Genomic DNA, 20,723 nt, shown 5'->3' with positions numbered 1-20,723 from the left:
AGTAAAAAGTTGATTCCCCTCCTTTTTATAATACCCTTTTAAATACTGGAGGGGTGCAAATGAGGTCTCTTCTCAGCCTTCTCTTCTCCATGCTGAACAAGTAGTGGAAGTAATGTGGAAAAGTCCATTCCAAAATTTATATTAAATCAAAAATAAAGCCAGCAGGGGCTCTAATTGTCATCATTATGAACGTTTCATCACCAACTCCAGAGTTACTGACTGTACTGTAAAGCTCTCCTTTCAAAGAAAGCACAGAGAATTCTTTTTTCTCTCCTCTTCTGAAGCCCTCAGCTACTCTGTGTTAGAAAATAAGAAATAATTATATTTATTCAAATTCCTCGAACCCTGCTCAGATGAACGCTTCTCCTAAGTGAGCACCATTACCAATAGATCAAAGAAAAAGGATGTCTGGCAAATGAACAGGGCCGAGGGAATTAATAAAACACACATCAAACGTGGAGAAGCCGAAGCGTTTTAATGGGTGCACGTTTACAGAGAGGAGCGTGCAAGCAGGCAGCTCAGCAGCGTGGGACACAGCTGAGGTAGAAGTTTCCACAGTTTCTACAGATAAACCCTGAAACGCAAACGGCCCGCGATACGAGGGCTGCACCCCAGTCCAGGCCTTGCAGCCGGCCCCTTCCCAGCGGCCGCCGGCGGCACGCAGCCCGCCGCACCGGGCCCGGAACCACGGAGCTGCAGCCGCGGTACCCGCCAGGCTCGCCGGAGCGCTGCACACCGCGCCGCCGGAGCTGCCTAGCACCGGCTTCCGGCAGCTGGGCGGCATGGGGCCACGCTTCTTGGAGGCGGCCGCGAGGGAGCTGGCGGGCATCTGCCCGGGCCAGGCGCGGTTCCTGCTGTGAGCGGCAGGGGCGGGGGAGCGTGAGGGGAAGCGGATCGGGTGGGGCCGGCCTAACAGTGTGTGTTTCCCCACAGGTGGACGCTGAGCAGCTGCCGAGGCGAGTGAGGGGCTCGGGGCAGACGGTGATGTGCGGACAGCCGGACAGCACAAGCGTAGCTTTGAGGATGGGGACTGATTTACCCCTTTTCTCCGTATTCCCGTTTCTTCTGCTCTGTCCCCACAGCACATTCAGGGCCTGTGTTAGGAATGATGTGCTTGCTAGGCAGCAGAATCCAGGTGTTTTGTTGGGGGGTGAGGAATGCTGCCTGGGTGCGGTTCTGGCAGCAGGAAATACTGAGGCAGGTGCAGCCACACACCCTTCAGATTTAACATTCTGGGTGGTTTTTTTTTGTCAGTTTTCTTGCCAATCTGAGCTACTATCACCTTCTTGCACTTGAGGCTGTAGGACAAAAGGGACAGACTCTTTAGCACGGTTTGTTGTGATAGGACAAGGGGAAATGGTTTCAAACTAAAAGAAGAGACGTTTAGATTGAATATAAACAGTTATTTACAGTAAGGACAGCGAAGCACTGTAACAGGCTGCCCAGAGAGGTGGTGGGTGCCCCATCCTTGGAGACACTCAAGGTCAGGCTGCACGGGGCTCTGAGCAGTCTGACCTGCTATAGGTGTCCCTGTTCATTGCTGGGGAGTTGGACTAGATGGCCTTTAAAGTTATCTTCCACCTCACATGATTCCATGAAAGAGGCAAAATGCTTCACAGTGCTTTGGTGTCACTGATCAGGGAAAAAAAAAAAAAGGGCTTTCAGGAGCTCCATGTGGTGTTGTGAGCTTCTGTCATTAAACACTTTTAGGAAAGGATTGCATTTTTTGAGTTAAATATACTATTATTTCTTGTGTGAACTGGTGCAATGCACAGACTTAGCATGAATTCATAGAATCATAGAATGGTTTAGGTTGGAAAGGACCTTTAAGATCATTTAGTTCCAACCCCCCTGCTATAGGCAGGGACACCTCCCTCTAGACCAGGTTGCTCACAGCCTCATCCAGCCTGGCCTTGAATATTTCCAAGGAGGGGGCATCCACAACCTCGCTGGGCAACCTGTTCCAGTGTCTCACCACACTCACAGTAAAGAATTTCTTCCTAATATCTGTTGTAAATCTACCCTCTTCCAGTTTAAAGCCATTTCCCCTCACCCTATCACTACCTGCCCTTATAAAAAGTCCCTCCCCAGCTTTCCTGTAGGCCCCCTTCAGGTACTAGAAGGCTGCTGTAAGTACCTCCAGAGACTTTTCTTCTCCAGGCTGAAAAGCCCCAGCTCTCTCAGCCTGTCCTTGTAGGGGAGGTTGTGGTTTAGAACTTTGTTAAAACTTACTCATGCTCAGCATGTCCTCATGTTCCAGCTGAAACATACAGTAAAAACACAACAATTTAGGTACTGTTAAAATGAAAGTGTACCCTTTTTAGTGTTTGCCTACAGAACATAATTACTTCATTTTAAGTTTTACTCTTTTAACTTTGTTTATCTGTAGATGAAGAATTCAGAAAAGAGAGGATATGTCCTTACTGCTTCCAGTTCTTGGTTCCTGACAGCTACCGGGTGCGGCTCAAGCCAAAGATGAAAGTGACCCCACAGATAGAGAAAATTCTTAAACGAGAGGCAAAGAACTACAAACTCAATATGAAACAGATAAAGCTTTTGAAAAAGTACAGGGACTCCAAAAGCGTTCTGGTAAGGGTATTTACTTCAAACTGCCATATATTGGAGATTTCCTTGAAACCTTTTAGTTGCATAAAAAAAAGAAGATATGAGAAATTTTCTCTTAGAAGTGGAGCTCACATGTATTTCTTTTTTCACAAGCATGTAATTTTTTTTTTTCCTTTTGGAATAACTTCTGTTCACATTCACAATCAAAATGTTTGAAATCTACTCTCTACAATAGATCAAGAGCAAAATGATAAAAGTGGAAATCTTTTATTTTCTTCTCTCCCCCATCCTCCTCCCCTTTCATCAAAGAATCTATGCAAACAGCTCTGTATTTCTTGTGATCTCGTTCTCTTTGCACCAGTCTGGGTAAACTGTGCAGATGTCTTGAGATCTTGCTGAAAATTCAATCATTTCTTCCTGCCAGGAAGCTCCAGCATTTTAACTATCAGCTACTGTATCATTTGCATAACTTTGCGAAAGTGACTGATTTTTGACTGTTGGTGTTGTATTTTTTTTCTATTTATATGGTAAAACTGGGACCATACAACTCCAGTAGATGCAGAGCCTTAATTTAGCAGTGCAGATGCTAAGAATCCATTAGAATTCTTACAAATCTATTCCTAGGAGTCCCACAAAACTTACCTGAGAAGAAGAACGTGCCATTGACTGAAGCAAGGCTGGTTTTGCCAGTATGATTAAGCTTGACATTTATTGCCTTTGTTTCAGCTCTGAAGAAGGGCTTGAGTGACAGATGGTCAGGTTTTTCTCAGTTTTACCAGTCATCTAAAAGTGTCTTTACTCAGTGTACAAGCTTGGCTTCATTTATCTCATTTATGTAGCAATCGTGGCTACAAAAGATCATTGTTAACTTTTGAACAAAAAGAATTTTTTAATTTGGCTGGGTGTTAAAATCTGTAAGAGGTCTTTCAAAACTAAACCACATGGGGAATTTAATTAATGTTGCTTGTGGAGCTTCAGTTCTTTTTCCTAAAATGACTGAAGATTATGGTGTAATGCTTTGAAGAACAGTAACGTACATTTAATGTTGCACTACTATGTAAATAATTTCTGCGAATGGATGTCTTAATAAACAAGGCAGCGCGCTACTGTGGCACATTTGGTATTTTCTCTGAAGAGAGCCTGCAGGCTTAGGGAGTAACATTTGTTAAACCAAAAATTATTAAAGAATCAATAACACAAACTGAGGAAGTACCATAGATGTCACCACATCTCACGGCTAAAAGGGCACTTCAGATAGGCACCCTTAGTATTACTCTTTCCAAATTTTACATCATAGTTGACCAGCAAAAAGAGCAAGATAAAGGTTATCTGAGCAGCCAAATGCTTTGCTTTATTTCTTTGCTGCAGGATCACAAATGTTTAGTGTGCAGAACTGTCTCTTTAGACAGCTGATGAACAGTATGCTAAGAAATTACTGTGGGATCTTAGATTTATTCTGTAGCTGGACAGATTCTTAGGATGTGTTGTGCATTCAGATGAGTAGTTTAAGATTCAGTTTTAAATAAGGACAGTTTAAAGTCTGGATAATATTCTAATCTTGGGAGGTAATTACGATTTGCTGCACTTGTGTTCTGCTCAGTTCTGTTTGCATTTGTGCTGTGGATTATGATTTAAGTATTTCTGGTATTAAGTATTTAAAATACTGTCAGAAACTGACAGCTTGCAAAATTAGCAGTGTAGATCCCAGTAGTCTTATACCTGAGCCTTGAGAAAATGAGAATTCAAGTATAACTGAGAATTAATCCAAGCAACAATATCACAGGCTGTGCCCGTGATACCTTTCTGGAGTTAACTGTATATGCTCTTCAGGGAGTGAAAAGTGGCTGTGCAGCTATGGTAGTCCGCTGATTCCTGCACTGTTAGGCATTCACCTCCACTTATATTCCATAGAGCACTAAATGATCGTGTGATGCTGTGTTATTGTTTTTTCCCCTCTGAATTTCAGGAGAGCTAAAAGTACATCAGACCCGAGCTGTATTAGTTGATTGATTAACTCTCTTTTTCAGTTTGTTAGTCTGACAATATAGACATACCCAAAACACTTACCTAAAAACACTTCACTTGGACATTTTTACATTGAATTGTTTCTAAGCGTTCTGAATTGAGCTAAGTTTATGCACATTTAAATGAACACCGATTTGAAATAGATGATTTTAAAATCATGTAGGTTTTCTGGTGACGCTCTTCTGATTTTTTTTTATTTTTAAACCAGAAACGTCTTGTGTTTTTCAGTCAGTGTAACTGTGTGCCTCAAAAACTTGCCTGAATGTATTACTCCCAAGTCCCTTAATAAGAGGGGTTGCCATGGTAGTAAGTAATATTAGGAATGTGTGGCAGTCTCTGAGACTCTCTGATGTTATCTGTTCTGCTGCACCTCTGCAGCACGCTGTGCTTCTGGAGGGTCCTTGCAGACTAGAAGTAAACACACAGAAGATAGATAAAACTTCCTATGTATTGTAGTAAGTATTTTTGCATTGTTAGGAAGCCTCTTCTTGCTGTTCCTAGTTATAGATGGCTATTTTTGAGAGTTTGGTAATTTAAATATTTTATCTCTAGACTCTGGAGATTGTGTAATTGAACTTCAGTGGAGGTAGAACATGCCAGTAAGTTTTGATCAATTTATATATCACATTTTTCAGCAAAATGTGAATACCACGAATATATATTTAAGATAGCACCTGAACTGGATGTATGGCATTTCATTTTTTTCTGTTGTTGTTTTTGACAGGATTGCTTTCTGTGTCAGTGCACTATATTACATTCAGTTAAGGGTCTCCTGAGGGATTGGAGTCATTTCTAGATAAATCCATGGGATGTCTTTGGCTTAGGAAGTCAGAATGAAAACATTAAGTGTAAATACTGTCTTTTAAAAATCTCTGTATTTCAATTAAGCAAGTATGTTCTGATAATTGAAGAACAGTTGGAATAATTCTTACAATGGCTTTGAAAAATAAAAGGGAAAAGACTGTTAGAGTGGTTGATACTTTCTTTATTCTGTCCATAGCTTGTTACTTGTACCTCATGCAACAAAACAACAAGACATTACGGTAAAAGCAGGGATTTTCTGGCTACCAAGACCCACAATTCGGGCACTCCCACTATTAAATCTAGCCTGAAGACACCAGATGTAAAAATCCAGTCTGCAAACAAAGTGACACCTGCAAGCTGCAGTAGGTTGGGATCCAAAGGGAACACTCCCTCATCACTTCCCAGGTACCTGTTTCTCTCTATTTTAACTGGCTCTTGACCGAATAGAATGGAATACATCTTGCTGGGAAGGGAATTCATGTACTGATTGAATGTCTGTCACTTAAACTTTTAGTTGGTAACTAGATGTCTGTTAAGGAGATCCACTCTGACTGTACAGTTCTTAAAGGTTCTAATGAAAAGTGACCACGTGCAAAGAATGCACGGTGATGTTTTTGTCATTAATGTGAAAGGTCCAGCTTAAAATTTGCTTAACAAAATTATACTTCCAACTGCTCACCTTCATATGAAAACACACTATTTACATTCAAAAGTTTAACTTAACGTTACGTTTATCCACTTTCACAGCTACTTAATATAAATCGTGATTTCTCACCTTTTAAGATATTTGTGTCTTTGTTTTTTCAGAACACGCGTATCTGGACAGGCGACAACCAGTTCCATTTCCAAGACTCCCCGAAGCTCCAAATTTCACTTTACTAAGCTAAAACGGATGCTTAACCTAGAAGAAAAAGAGAAAAGCCAGAAGGTGGATTTGAAAACCTTCCTGACTTTACTTTAGTTAGTCATTATCTCAGAGTAATAATGATTACAGCAATAAGTACCGTTCCAATTTTAATAAACGACTGGTGATTTTCTTATGAATGTTCTCTGTGATTTGGACTGTTACCCCTGGGGGGTAACACAGAGCCTGCTAAAACTGCACAGTGCTGCAGCTTGCTCTTGGTACCTACTCCCAGCTCCACACTAAACTGTTACTGCTGTGAGAGTAGCATGCTCATAAGAATGCAGGATGTTTCCTTTCTAACTGCTCTAGTGCTACCAAAATGGGTCGCTTTTGTCTCTTCTAAAAAGAGCTAAGGAGAGACTGTCTTTCAGTTTTGTCAGGCAGCAGGCTTCACAATTACTTGCTTCCTGAACTTTGGTCTGGAAAACTAGGTTTGCCCTGCACAGCAGTCAGCTCCTTGTACTGAACATTATGATGCGAGTAGAAGATTGTCAAGGTTAAAGCGGTCTCCACTGTTTAATTTTACGTGTTCAGTTCTGTATAGAGGGGAGAAAGGACAATAGAATGTCACTATTCAGGAGTGATTTTATGGCCTTATAGCTGTGCTTATGGCTTCCCCTCTGAAAAAAAAAGGCTCAACTAGTTAAGAACATTTCAGTTCTTGGTTTTAAAGATCTGTGGATTTTTTAAATAATTTTCAATAATTGTTTCCTTTAAGTATTTAGGATTCAGGGCATGCTATTTAAGAAACAGGACCAGCAAGTATATTTGCAGACTTAAAAGCAGTTCCTGGCAGGGGAGAATAGCGCGTTGCAAACTCTACTGACAGTCTCAAAGATCACCATGTAACCTTTTTTGTGTTTCCTACGCTCTTACACAGTAGTTTTGAAACGTTCACTCCAGTGGGTTTCTTACTTGTAGGATTAAAGTAACTCAATTCTTGGATCAAAATATGGACTAGTTAGCACCTTTTGCAGCGAAGTGCTTTGCATTAATCCATCCATTGCTGCTATGTTTACAATCCGGTCCTGTGTAAAAACACTTCCATCTTGTTGATGGAGAATTTGTATTACAAAAAAAAAAGTGTTTGTAAGACAGATCTTACAAATAAATTTTTAAGTTGTGCACGTTACTTAATCTACTGTTCTGCTTATGCAAAAACGTGTGGGTATCTATTTATCTGCTCTACTATATGATGCTGGTTTAGGTCAAATGAGGAATATGTCCTTGAAGTGTATCTGCTAAATGTCCCTCCTTACTGTGCATTTTATGCAACATTGAATGGTCCTAGAGTACATAAACCACTATTTTTTTAGATACTACAACAGATTATGAATAAAAACAAGGAAGGCGTGCTCGGATGTTACAGCTAATGTGGTCCTACTAGTAATGGTGATCTGTCCACAGCACCATTTGAATTAGACTGAATTACACCGCCCCAAAAAAGCGTAAGGCGGATGCTAGGCACCGAGCTTTGGGTATTTTTCACAGCAGATGTATTTTTGTATGGTCTGTTCTGCTTACGAAGACACAAAATTGCTTCTGACAGGTTCTTAGGGATACGAGATAAAGCATTTACAGGTAGGCCAACAGTCATATACACAAAGAACAGAACTCACCCAACTGATGGAGCTCTAGCCATGCAGCGTTCCTTCTCAGGAAGCAGTCTAGGCCCTTATATGTGCCCAGGGTGGCTCCACCCCTTCTAGTCTGTACGTGGTGTATATACAAATACATTACCCATATAACACATTCACTGCGTATATATGCATATGTACAAACATATCCATCTGGTGCACGTATCAGTATATTACATTCCTGTACTTGATGAAACACGGAAGGTTAATTGTTGTCTGCAACAGACTATTACTGAGCCTCCCCGTTAAATGCCTGCCATGCAGTGTTACTCATTTATGTGTGCACAGCTAGAAGAACTTCCCTATCGAGAGGAAATGACACTGATTTCAGTGAGGCTTTTTTTTTGAGTGCTTTACCAAGACTTTGTAAAGCAAAACCAAAAAGATTCAGAATTTGGCATACACCTTTGCATACAGTTATTTAATTACAGATTGGAGCTAGTTATTTCCAAGCTCATACGATCCTATTTGTGCAATTATATTGCCTTAGCTTTGATACTAGAAGAGTGATAATACCATTTATTGAAAATGTTACAAAATGTGGCTTGATATAACCACAATTAAAGCTTATTTATTTTGAAACACCATTTTTGAGTCATTTTCCCATTCTTATACATTGGGAATCTCAAACTGCCATAGCACAAGCAGTACCTCACACCCAGTTCCCACTTCAAAGAGACACAAACTTTGACCAAGCTAGATGGTCTATCAGCAATATTTCTTTTTAAAATAATTACCGTTTTAGAAATATGATCCCAGACTTCTTAATGTATTGCTTCTCCTCACTGAAAAGTGTCAGCTTTTGTAGAAAATAAAAATACAGAAAGTAATGAACTTCAAAATTAAAAAATACTAGTTATTTCCTCAGCATCGCTATGTGGCTTTGGTTTCCTCTTAAGTATAGGCAGCAGCTTGCATTAAGACCACTACAGAAAATGAGTTTGAATAAGCAAGAAATAAATAGTGATGTCAAAGATATTTTACAACAATGTTTTATTCTATTAAATATGAAAGAGCATACATACAGGTGTTATTTTGAGGACATAAATTACACAAGGATTACACAATCTGTCAGAAGAGCACAATAATGAAACATCTTTACATTTCAAACTTTTCTGGTTAGCTTTTAACAAATGTGTCTATTTCTGTTGCAGACAAGTAACAAGAGTGCTATTGAACTTCTGCAAATTCCCACAAAAACATCATGCTTAGTAGGATACTTTAAATGTTGTAAAAATGAAATTAGAATTAGATTTCTAAATAACACGATGGAAGAGATTTTCTACTTAATCAAGGTAAATGACACACTGAAATAGGAGCTGAGACAAAATCAGTCATTCGTTAAAAAAAAAAAAAAACAGTTCCACTTCAGACGTTATATTTGAATCTGCTTTCTTTACTTGCAGGAACAGTCGCTGTGATTATATGCATGAGCAATGAGCAGAACTGGCCCTAAATATTTATAAATGTAGCAGCCAAATTTTAGACGTGCTGGTTTCCTATTTCACCAATCTTTCCAAAGGAAAAAAAACCATGAATCTATTTGCTCACGTTTCAGAAGGTTGAAATAGAGCTCCTCTGCAGAGGGCCAATCAAGCCTATGCGTGATCTCCATGTTCATCTGTGCAGGGGACTACTGCATCCTGGACGTGTAATTGGGGCAATCACTAAATTACCAGCCTGAGATGCCACCGGCTAGGGAGAGAATATTAGTCTGCTAAAATCCTAAAACATTATCTTTTAAAACTTCAGGAAAACAGGAATGTCTATTTATTATAATGAAAGATCTCTGTTTGACATTCAGAAGCCTACTCACATAAAATACATAATAAGCATGAAATTTGGCTTGTGTTCATAGAGATTAGCTGAGGTGCTTCAATGTATTACCACAAACATTAACTGAGTGAGACAGACAAGCTAATGTTACCGCAATATATACTTTAATTTTCAAAAGGAGCAATGAAACACGGTTTCTAAGAATCATAATTTTTATAATTAAGGGTTTCACATTTACTTCTAAAACCAGAGAAGCGGGGTAATGTTCTTGGTAGTTTTCAAAACATTTTGCAAAAATACAGCTTGAACCTGCAAACACTAGAATATACAAGCAGTCCCAGTGACCTCCAAGGTAAGCATTCTCATATGGCAAAGAGCTGCAGGATTGTCTTTGCTTTTTTTTTTTTTTCAAAGAATGCTCAATAAAAGTGCAATATAGTGAAGCAAATAGTCTGACTATTAGGATTTATTATTAAATGAAAAATGTCCAGATATTTCATATTTGTGCCTTTTGTAGGGTGGGCATTCTGGTGCGGGTAGAGTCATACCACATTAGAAGAGATGGGCAGGGTACACCCACATATTTTCACGGTGTGGCAACACCCCCAAAGCAGTCCCATTGTAGAATCCCATCTACAGGTCAAAAACATCGCGCCGCTCAGTTTCACGCTGTGATTTCCATTTTGACAAGCACTGACACTTGTTTTGCTTCTCATTCCTACTCAGGCATTTTCTTCCCCTTTTAGCTTCTAGGCACTCACTTTCCCCACCCAGCCTCTTTTCTTCCTGAGATGTCAGAAGTATACACAATAAGCTTTGGAACCTGAGAATTTGGAGGTATCTTCTGATACTACAGGGCTGCATTTGTATCATACCATGTTATCTCCTACTATGCTATTGCAGTTACAATATAAATCTTCTAACTAGTTGATACACAATGCCTTTCCCGTAGAAATAAAACAGAAAACAAACAAGCAAAAACCACTACATACCATTCAGCCACCAATATAAGACACCTGCTGTAACAGTGATGTTTACCTTTGGTAAGCCCTCTTTTTCAAACAAATTTTGAGGGTTAATTTCCAAAAATCCAACTACAAAATACTCCTTGAAGTGAACAATTAACGCAGTAAAATAAAGAAAAAATATGTACATAAAATAACACTCTCAAAATTAAAACATATATACAACAAGAAAAAAGAGATTTTTCCTAATTCTTTTATCAGTTCCGCATTATCTTTAGATAAGCAACATTATTACAAAGATAACGTTATGAACAGGAAAAGCAAACCTAGTGAAGTAAGTGTTGTATCTTTTTAAATTCTCTTGAGAAATCAAGGAAATTCAGCATTCTACTTCATTATTATATTTTAATTAAGGTAGCAAAAGATAGTTTAAGTTTAATAAATTCCCTGTGGTTTTGAGTATCCATGACTTAGATCCTTCAACGGACTCTAGCAAGCCATGGCACTGCACTTGTAATCACCTCTGGGTACAAATTAAGATTTCCACGGATGGGATTCAACAGTGGACTCACTATTTATCCTTCCTGTTCTACGATTTGTTTTATAGTTCTTAACGGGTTGTATTATTTTAATACTTGTAACAAATTCAATGCTATTCTTTAGCAAAGCTGAACTTGAACCACAGCTGTAACACACATACACAGATTTCTAAAATTTACAAGCTCGTTTTTAACATACTACAACAGAAATACTACAAATACATAAATATTATCTGCACGTTCATTTTCTCAGCATAAATGTAACCTGAAAAGATGGCAATAACTGTTACTTAATTTCATATATTAGATCTAAACAAAAGAAACACTCTTCTGGATTAACGATAGTTAACTTACAAATTTTGGGCAGCCAGGTGCTATTTTTAGCATTCCTTCCTGTCAGCAGCTACAATTTTTGATGTCATTAATATTCTACATTGCGTGCTCTGGAATGCTTGGTCAACAGCTCGTTTTTTTTTCTTTATTTTCCTATTTACCTGAGGTCTAATTCATGTCTTAGGTGGGGTGTTTATGTGCAGGTGTAAATATTTTAAAAAGAAATGTTATTCTACACATAGAACATTCTAGGGATTGGCCCTGTGAAAGTCAAACACAAGTGACAAAACACTCTCCAGCTTAATTCCAGGACTATTCTCAATCACTGCAGTTTTTGAAAAGGAAAAAATAGATTATTTTTTTAAAGTTTGCTTTCATGTAAAAAGGAACGAAAAGCCTGTGAACTCTGAACTCCGCTGATGCAAACAAGCATATCTATGAACAAAATGCTGTCAATGAACGCTCAGATGATCCATCAAAGTCAAAGCACTTGCAGACTAGGTTTTTAAGGTCATCTAAATGCCAAAGGATACAGGTAGGCATTTTTTGAATCACTCCTCAACAACTGTCTAATTCCAGTTGACTGAAAAACCTAAGTTTCCTGTCAATTCCCTACATGCCTGTCTAAATCTTTGGGTTTTTGAGTGAAATTAAAAGCTGGTGCATCGTATGGAAACAAGGAATTTTCACAAGCTTGAATACCTGTAGATGAGTATCACATTTGTGGCAAGCAAAGGGTTGTCTGGTTGTGTTTGTTGTTTTAAAAAAAACACTAGGCAATAATTTTCCATAGTTCAACTTATACACTGGCCTGAACCATCTCCTCCCTTCCTCATGAGAAAAGACCATCGAGATGTAGAAATGTTTGCTGGAGAGGTGGAGATAGGAGGCTGGAAGCCTATGCTGACCCCTGGGGTTTCTGAGTGGAAGAGGGTGGCTTGGCTCAGAGCTTCCATACAGCTTACAACTTGGCTGTGCCATGCTACGGCATGCATAAATGGTATATAGCATTGTCAGATTTAGTAATGGGCATTTAATGATTGGGATAGTTCACAGAATGACCTTCCAATTTAATTAAAGCTGTAAAATGGCTTCACATTTCTGGAATTAACCTTTTTAGACTGAGACAGGTGTTCCAGAAAGGGATTAGAGTATAAATGAATGGTTCCTCAATTTAGAAACTAAGCAGCTATAAAAAGAAAAGTTCCAATTTTGAAACCTAATTAAAATGGTCAATTGTATAGTTTTTTATGCTGACTTTTAAATCATACTAACATATTGCAACATTTTGAGTCATTTAAAGATCTACTCAGTGTAACATGATTAATGTTTTCCAATACAAAATTGGTTACTAACATTTACATCAAAATAAACCACCTGACTTAATTTTAAGATTGGATAGTTTAAATATAATGGATAGGAAGATTACTTTCAACTTTGCATTAAACTGCATTAACCTTGCAAACATAAGCTTGTGGTTTCCACGTTTCACTCCCTCACTAGCAACTGAAATGTTTCAAGTTAGAAGTATGCTTTGATTATATGTTGATGTACATTAAATATAGGGTACATAGGAAAAAATCTTAGCATGTTTTTTTTTTTTCTTTTTTTTTTTTTTACAGGGCACCCAACCAAAATCTGTACAAAAGATAAGATAGTTACCCATTCTGTAATATAATAGATGCAGATGCCACTTTCTATAAATGTACCCTTATGTCCACTTGCCAATAAAATAGTAAACAAATCAGCTTTTTAAATCATTTTTTTAAATAAATTATTAGAGTATTTTTACTGACACTCTCCAACAATATACAAAAATAATACTACAAGAGTACCAATCAGTCTGACCTACCCCTCATTTCACAGAAAAGTAGAGGTTACGGAAGGGTATTCTTGCAATCAGTCATCACTGTAGATGTCTCCTGCAAACGGTAGGTGTACGTGGCTGCCCGTGACATTGGGAAGTCGAGAGAGGTCAGGCAGGTTCTGGATGCGTGTCCTGAGTTCTTTCCGTACTTGGGACACTCTGGCTAGCTTGCGTTTGTATTCCTGAAATGTAAAAGAATTCATCAAGAGATTCATTTACAAATACCATCCCTTGTCTTCACTGCATTTGGCATTTTCCAAATTAAAGTATTCCTTAAGCAAGTTAGATGACTGAATATCCTTAAATAGGAGAGAACTCAAAAAACCGGATTATTTTGGATGTAGAGGCATCAGCTCTGACATATTCTCAGCATCTGACTTCGGGAGGGTAACTATGAGGTTTTTTTGCTTTGAATTCTAAGTACATAAACATTAAACAAGGAAAACAACCCTAATTAACACAATTACACACTTTGCCATGCAACTAGTAGAATGTGATTATTCCTAGAAACTCCGTTAAGGATAGCTGAAACACACACATATTCCACTATCGCTCACAGAGTATGGGAGGATAAACTCACTGACGTCAAAGAAGTTACTTTCAGTTTGTAATGACAAAAAAACAAAGCCACCAAATACTGTTTGACCATGATCAGCCCCACCAAGCTGACCAGTCATAAATATTTGGTATTAACGTTCATAATAAACATCATATTGTTCCATCGATTTTATGAATCTAACCTTGATTTTTCAGAAACTTTATGAACTGGGGATTGAGGACTTCACATTGTATTGAAACACAGATCAAACCACTTGTAATTCATACATTTAACGATTTGGAGGCACTTTTTACACGAAAACATTATTCGAGAAAAAGTGTTTAACACTGTAAAGCAGTGCACTTTAATATAGTCAGTGCTTACCTATACTAGACATAATGGAGAAGAATAGCAGCGTGTATAAAATGAAGGCAGTTATTCTAAAATGTAGGAAGATCAGATTACACCTTATAGGATCATTTACACTCAAAAGACCTGGAAACACTTTTCACTGGAGACACTAAGCATTAGCAGGCAAAGCATGAAAATATACTGTATTTCATAACATACGAAATGCAGGTGCTTTCTAATCTGCTTGCAAATTTTGCTGCAGTTAGGGAATAGCTGGAAATAACAGGAAACAGTTAATCTACAACTTGGATAATCAGCCCCTGTATAAGATACCATTATTATAACCACTTTAAAGAATTGGTTGAAAAATTCTGTACCATTTCATAAACATGCGACACATTAAATACTGGAAATTTGCAGCAAGCAGAAAAACACTGAGCAAATGTCTACAGAAGGCCATAGACATGCTATTTACAAGGCCAAAACACAAATTTAAACACTTGTCTACACTGTTAATAGACTGAAGTAAAAAGAAAGGACAATAAAAAGACCTTTTGGTAGTGTAGGATCCCATACAGAAGTACAAATGTTACATAATTGAGCATGCTCAAAATTATTGGACAAGCTCCAATACACATAAATAGAAAGTTTGCTGTTGTAAGTGGCAGTGTGGCCCTCTTCCCAAAGGCAGTAATAGACCCACAAAAAATCTTAAATTCTTAATGAGAATGTAATGCATTTCTTAAAATAAGTAAATGAATTAATTAAAACTCCACATAGAAAGAACATAGTGCCCCTGAACTAGGACAAACTCCTTGATGTCACCAAGGTTTAAAATTTAACTATAACATACAGATCAGTTCTATGAGTTAATAAAGATAATGAAAATAAAGACGCACAGCCTACAGAACTTTAAGCATTCAGTTACTGTATACAAGGCAAAGCAGCATTCTTTGGTGCTTTCATGGTGCAGATGATAAAAAATAACTTATAACCGCAAGTCTGTTGTTCCTAGGAAAACAATTACTCATTCTCATTTATCCAAAACATTCTCTCTGGTATAAGTGATTTCAGAAAGTGGCTGTGGAAATAAAGGACTGTATCCTGACACTGTGTCCTTACAGTCATACCCAAAGGCAATGAATATTTTCCTGGGCTCAGCTGAGAAAGACACCCTGCAGTACAGAGAAGATGAGTGGAACTCTGTGCAGAATCAAAATGCTCAGTAAGCTTAAAATTAGTAAAAAAAACCCAAATAATAATAATAAATTAACTATAAAATCATTCCAGCACTTAATTCCTGTGAGTGCTGTCTGATTCAGCTGAATCTTGACTGAGTACACTCTGTCCGCACAGAACTGTGAAGCAGCAAACTAGCACCCCTTCTTAAGTTCAAAGCATGATGCTTGGCAAATATGCACCAATCAAACTTAGCAGCTATATTCTCTCAAGACTTTACTATAAAACCTGAAACGTGCCTTAAATTAGATTACCGGTTGCTTGACTCCATTAAACTTGCCTTTTGCCAATAATAAATCATTTCCATAGTAACACCACATTTCTGACATCCAGCATTTTCCATATAAATTTCACCTAAGACTTATCGCCTAGTGAATATCAGCTCCATCAATATTCCTGACAGCAGGTTCCCTTCTCAATCTCATCAATTCAGTCCTCCTGTGTACTAACCCAGTCTTCTTCCCTGGCTAACACCTTTAGCAATATACACACACACACAGGGAGCCAAAACACATTTGTCGTGCCTTCCTAGAAATAGAGACCACCAAGAAACTTTGGTCAACGTCACAGCATTACTACAACAGTAGAGAATATAAGAAAATAAGTAGGGCTTTAGATTTCACTATATTACTAATGCACTAAAAGCTAGTAAATGCAATTTTAATACAATTCTGGTCATGCAAACTATATGTCAGTTCTGTGACTACAGATTACACTTATCTGACAATTCCCCCCTGAGGTAGAAATACTATTCACCTCCTCCATGGCACATTTTTTCCTTTCCCTTCCGAACCCATTCTAGAAATCACTGAGTTTTCATGAGTTGAGAGCAGGTTCAATGGAGGGCTAATTTTAAAAGCATGACCTAGTAGTTTTGAGATATTTTTAAAGAGGCTGCTTTGCAGTTAAACTCTGGATAAAATCATTAATCTGTTCCAAAAGAGTTTGCTTATATACTTTGAAGGTTGCTGATACAGTCGTGGTATTACCTAGGTAATCCTGGACAGTGGGAAAGCAAGCATCAAGTACTCAACGTAAGTACTAGTTGCATGTACAAGCTTTATGTTTGTATCACAATATTACACATGTGTATATAAATCCATTTTCCTAAAAATATGTGCTGAGAGCTTATCTTGGCAATTGAAGCAGAAGACCAGGAATGAGAGTACATACGGTTTTTCTGATATTGTTCCACTGGAAATGCGGAATGCTATACAACAGAACAATTTACCCATACTGCTGATACTCCTAGCTACAGAAATCCTTGCGGAGAACGTCATTTTCATTTTCATTATGTTGATTTTAACATATACTTCAAATTACCTCTATGTGAATGAGGCAAGATTCAAGCTATTTACTTCAAGCAGTCAAGGACAGGCAGAAGCAGAATGTTTTCTTCTGCCACAGTGTGCATAATTTCCACTGCTGGCTGTCTATGGACAATTTTATTCCTAGGATATATGGGCAACTTGATGTATAGAATTAAATTCTCTTTAATTTCTTCAGTGGCCTAAGCTAAGACTACTTTCAAGCAATAATTTTTGGTACTTCCAGTCATAAAATAGATTAATGAGATAATGAGAACAGCTTGTTTTGCTAATTAGAATCCCATGGATTCCTACAGTCTCCATTACTTGTCAGTGTTGAATATGGATATTTTGTGAATCTAATGCTAAGAATATATGGATCCCACATCTATACCAACAGCATTTCTCTAATGAGAAAAATAAGCAGGCAAAAAAGTCAAGTAATTTTGGATTGATCAGATACTACTAACATTATGAAAAATAAAAATGTGGGAAGGCCAAATAGGCTGTACATGGCATAGCATAGTTTCCTTTCCAACTGAAATAGGTTGAAACAGATCTTAATATAGGGTTTCTGCAATTATCTTAGAGATGTGGTACAGCTAAAACCACTTGGAACGTAATGGCTATGCTTTCCCTTCTCAACATTAAAATGACCTTGATCTCCTTTCTGATCACTATTGCTACAGCATGCATCAAAATACTGTGTGGCATCAAATGTATAAAAGGAGAAAAGAAAAAAAAAATCCACCATGCCTGATTCCAAAGAAGGAATAAAAGATTCAAAGAAAACACAAATATTTAATCTGCACTCCTGTCAGCCACAGGAAAAAACAAACAAGCAAAAAGAACCCAACAGGTAAGGTGGTAATCAACACTCATAACAAAGGGCAAAAACAAGGCTAAAAAGGCTAAAAAGAGTTATCAAATGTTTTGGGCAAGAATATAAAGATGCATCTGTGGTGGTAGGTACACTGGTTTCAAACTGAGACCTCCAACTTTCTAGGCCGGCTCCAAACTCCCAAGCTCAGGTACAGACATAGGTGCTGCATCGTGGAACAATGGCTGCTCACAGGCTGTGCATCGCTAACAGCCTGCAAAGGTTCAGATAAAGGCAAGTATAATACCCTGATATCTCAGTGTTAAGGTTCAGACACACAGTAGTTATTCATAGGTTAGCCTACATCCAGTCGTGGCTTTTTTGTGCAAGAAAGCCCAACTAGACTTAGAGGTGCCAGGTAAGCCTTGCTATCACTCCAGAAAATGTAAGAGCAGAGCTAAATTCTGTGCTATCCTTAAAAACATGGCATGGCTCACATCATTCACCAGTATGACTAAAAGCTCAGCTTATTTGTTAAGGATGAACAAAATACTAAAATAACATCATTTAAAACACTGAACAGAGCCTGGATAAATCTGCACGCATCACACACAAGCAAAAGATTAAAAAATCACATAGGAAAAGACTGTTCTGGATAATCTTCCATTACTGTTACCATTACCATTTTTGGCTGCTAAAACGGATTTCTGGAAGTAAAGCTTCCACTTGCCAGTTTGCCATCCACATCAGTTTGCCATCAGGCCTTACCACATTTGGTGCAAAATAAACAGCACTGAAACAATGAGCAGCAGTGACTGCTTTGGTTATCTCATGTCATTCTATGCATTGTCTCATGTATGCTATCCAAATTCTGCTCTGTATAGACTTACTAATATTCTTATAGGTTTTCTAAAGGCATACTTCACCCTAACAAAACACTATTTGTTCTTCAGGAAACGGCTTTGAACTGGTAATGAGAGATTAAAATCAAATGCATCCTCTAATTTTGAATATCTAAGGTTTTTTAGTAACTAAAATTGCCAAGAACTTAACACTTCAAAGTAAATTTTAAAAGTTAACTTAAAGTATTATGGACTCCTCAGCTTGGTTGCAAATGAAGCAACAAGAAACAATGAACTCAGAAGTCTGAAACACTCAAACTAAATTAGTGACCATGTTGGGGGCCTGATTAAGCAACTTTCGATGACAAATCACTGCAGATCTTCAAACTGCACATTTTACCAAGACATCTCCCATCTGAAGGATAAATACCAGAAACACTAAGGCCTTCACAGCAGTCACTAACTGTTCTTCCCATTCCTCCAAAATGCAACTTATTTGTTCACCTCCTTCCAGCCAAATCTTGGGTCTCAGACCTCTCTTACTCCAATTTTTACTCCTAGACTCTATCCCCATTCCCCAGGTACTCTTCCCAGAACAAATCTTTGTCCAACAAGGCTGTTCAATGCCTCTCTGACCCAATGCCTGCATTTTTCTCCAACATGTGAATTCTTCCCTCTCCAGTCCTGGTCTGCACTTACCACTTGGTCTGTAGGCTTGGCTGCTTCTGGTTCCAGTTCCATGTATTTCTCCACAACCCTTTATTCAACCTGTCCCTGTTCTCTATCTATATAATACCTACATCAGATGTCTCTGTCATGATGCTTTGTTTTCTTAGTCAGTTACTTCCTCTCTTCTCAGCGATCTGATCTCTTTTTCTTCCATGGCCATGCTTTGTACCCTATTCCATTCTTTACTGTAACATCTAGTCCTGCTTCCTTCTTAATCTCTGTGGTCTCTGGTGCCAAATTCTAGAGGTACTTGTCCAAGTTCTCTGCTCAAACCCATCAGCTTCGCCTCCCTGTTACTTAGACTCACAGGAATCACTGACAATCCACCCAAGGAAGAAGTTCTCTGTTCTCACATCACGTGCTTGGCCTGTGGCCAGCCCAGAGACCAGTTCTCACTGATAAACATACAGTCACTGATAAACAGACTAAAAGAATTTTTTTCTAAAGGCTTGTAATTTCATTAAATTCATGTTGATTTTAATTAGGATAATAAAATGCGTGCCCCTGACAAAAAGAATAGTTTCCCCATTCCATTATACTTTGAGAAAGAACATTAATAACATCATCTCAAAGTAAAGGTCATTTTTTGAAGGTTGTTTCATTACAAACTCATCTTAAGCTTTGTTCTCAAAAACTGAGTTGGCAAAAAGTTTGTAAGAGTTTGGCAAAGTTGAAGAAAAACAAAGGGACTTGTAGGCTTACTTACAAACATTATTACCAGTCTGCTTGGTTTATATTTACATTCACTCAATCATAAAAGGTCCATAGTGATAAAATAAATAACCATTTAGAGACACTGATTAGAGAATCTGTTACAGGATAATGAATTAATTGAAAACATTTGAGAATGACAGATGTTCCTCAGGATGCCTGCTTGAAGTTAAATTTGGTCTTGTGTGTTATCATCCAATACGGGATTTTTTTCCTGGTTAAAAATAAAGCCATTATAATAAACTTGAAGGTACACACTTCCAAGAGATGTTTAAACTACACTGAATTCTTAAGCTTAAGATCTTGTCTAATAGAATGGAGTTCTGAAGAACTTTTGACGACAAGGAATCAGGCACTTCAGTACAATTCAGTGCAACTGAGCTCAAATATTCAAGCTGATACTCTATAAAGACACACAAGAGATAAAACAGAACAGTTCTAAAAATAATAAAAAATGAAGCCTCAGGCTTCAAGATAACTTCGTAGTTTCACCTATTCACAAATGCTCTGAAAGAAATTAAAATTATAGTATATCAGGGTTCAACTTCAAAGGAACCCATGCATGAAATATTTTTACGGTCTACTGGAAAAAAACATGTCCTTAGCAATGTATTTAATGTATTTAGAAACAGCTGCGTGAAGTCTTCAGGCTCAAATATTTACTGTACACAGTGGCTGAATTGTAAAAATTGTGTATCACACACATTCCTCATTTCATGTAGCCATCATGTGCAGGTCATTACAAAGATTTCAACTTCAGATTCCACA

At 38.0% G+C, this 20,723-nt stretch overlaps 2 protein-coding genes across 3 annotated transcripts in view; one reads left to right on the top strand and one right to left on the bottom strand.

The window, feature by feature from the left end:
• Nucleotides 704–7,433, top strand: C2H18orf21 (chromosome 2 C18orf21 homolog). Its single transcript, XM_021389346.1, has 5 exons — nt 704–856; nt 934–956; nt 2,390–2,589; nt 5,591–5,799; nt 6,202–7,433. Exons 1-5 carry the CDS (start codon nt 783–785, stop codon nt 6,353–6,355), a joined length of 660 nt encoding a protein of 219 aa, XP_021245021.1. The 5' UTR covers nt 704–782; the 3' UTR covers nt 6,356–7,433.
• The window catches only part of RPRD1A (regulation of nuclear pre-mRNA domain containing 1A), a 46,871-nt gene continuing 35,062 nt past the window's right edge, over nt 8,915–20,723 (bottom strand). For both annotated transcript variants that reach the window (XM_021389344.1, XM_021389345.1), the window contains one exon: nt 8,915–13,600. In XM_021389344.1, the coding sequence (XP_021245019.1) occupies nt 13,451–13,600 (150 nt within the window). In that variant the 3' untranslated portion in view covers nt 8,915–13,450. The remainder of the gene's footprint in view (nt 13,601–20,723) is intronic.

Source organism: Numida meleagris, chromosome 2 (assembly GCF_002078875.1).
Source record: "Numida meleagris isolate 19003 breed g44 Domestic line chromosome 2, NumMel1.0, whole genome shotgun sequence".
In the NCBI taxonomy this organism is placed as follows: Eukaryota; Metazoa; Chordata; class Aves; order Galliformes; family Numididae; genus Numida; species Numida meleagris.
Note: the sequence above shows the minus strand (reverse complement) of the source record. Positions and strands in the feature narration are given on the sequence as shown.

What these genes read in the sequence shown, in the direction of transcription:
- C2H18orf21 (XM_021389346.1), top strand. Translation starts at nt 783, where the DNA reads ATGGGGCCACGCTTCTTGGAGGCGGCCGCGAGGGAGCTGGCGGGCATC. An exon ending in GGCCAGGCGCGGTTCCTGCT is followed by an intron (nt 857 to 933) that starts GTGAGCGGCAGG and finishes GTTTCCCCACAG; the next exon opens with GTGGACGCTGAGCAGCTGCC. An exon ending in ACTCCCTCATCACTTCCCAG is followed by an intron (nt 5,800 to 6,201) that starts GTACCTGTTTCT and finishes TTGTTTTTTCAG; the next exon opens with AACACGCGTATCTGGACAGG.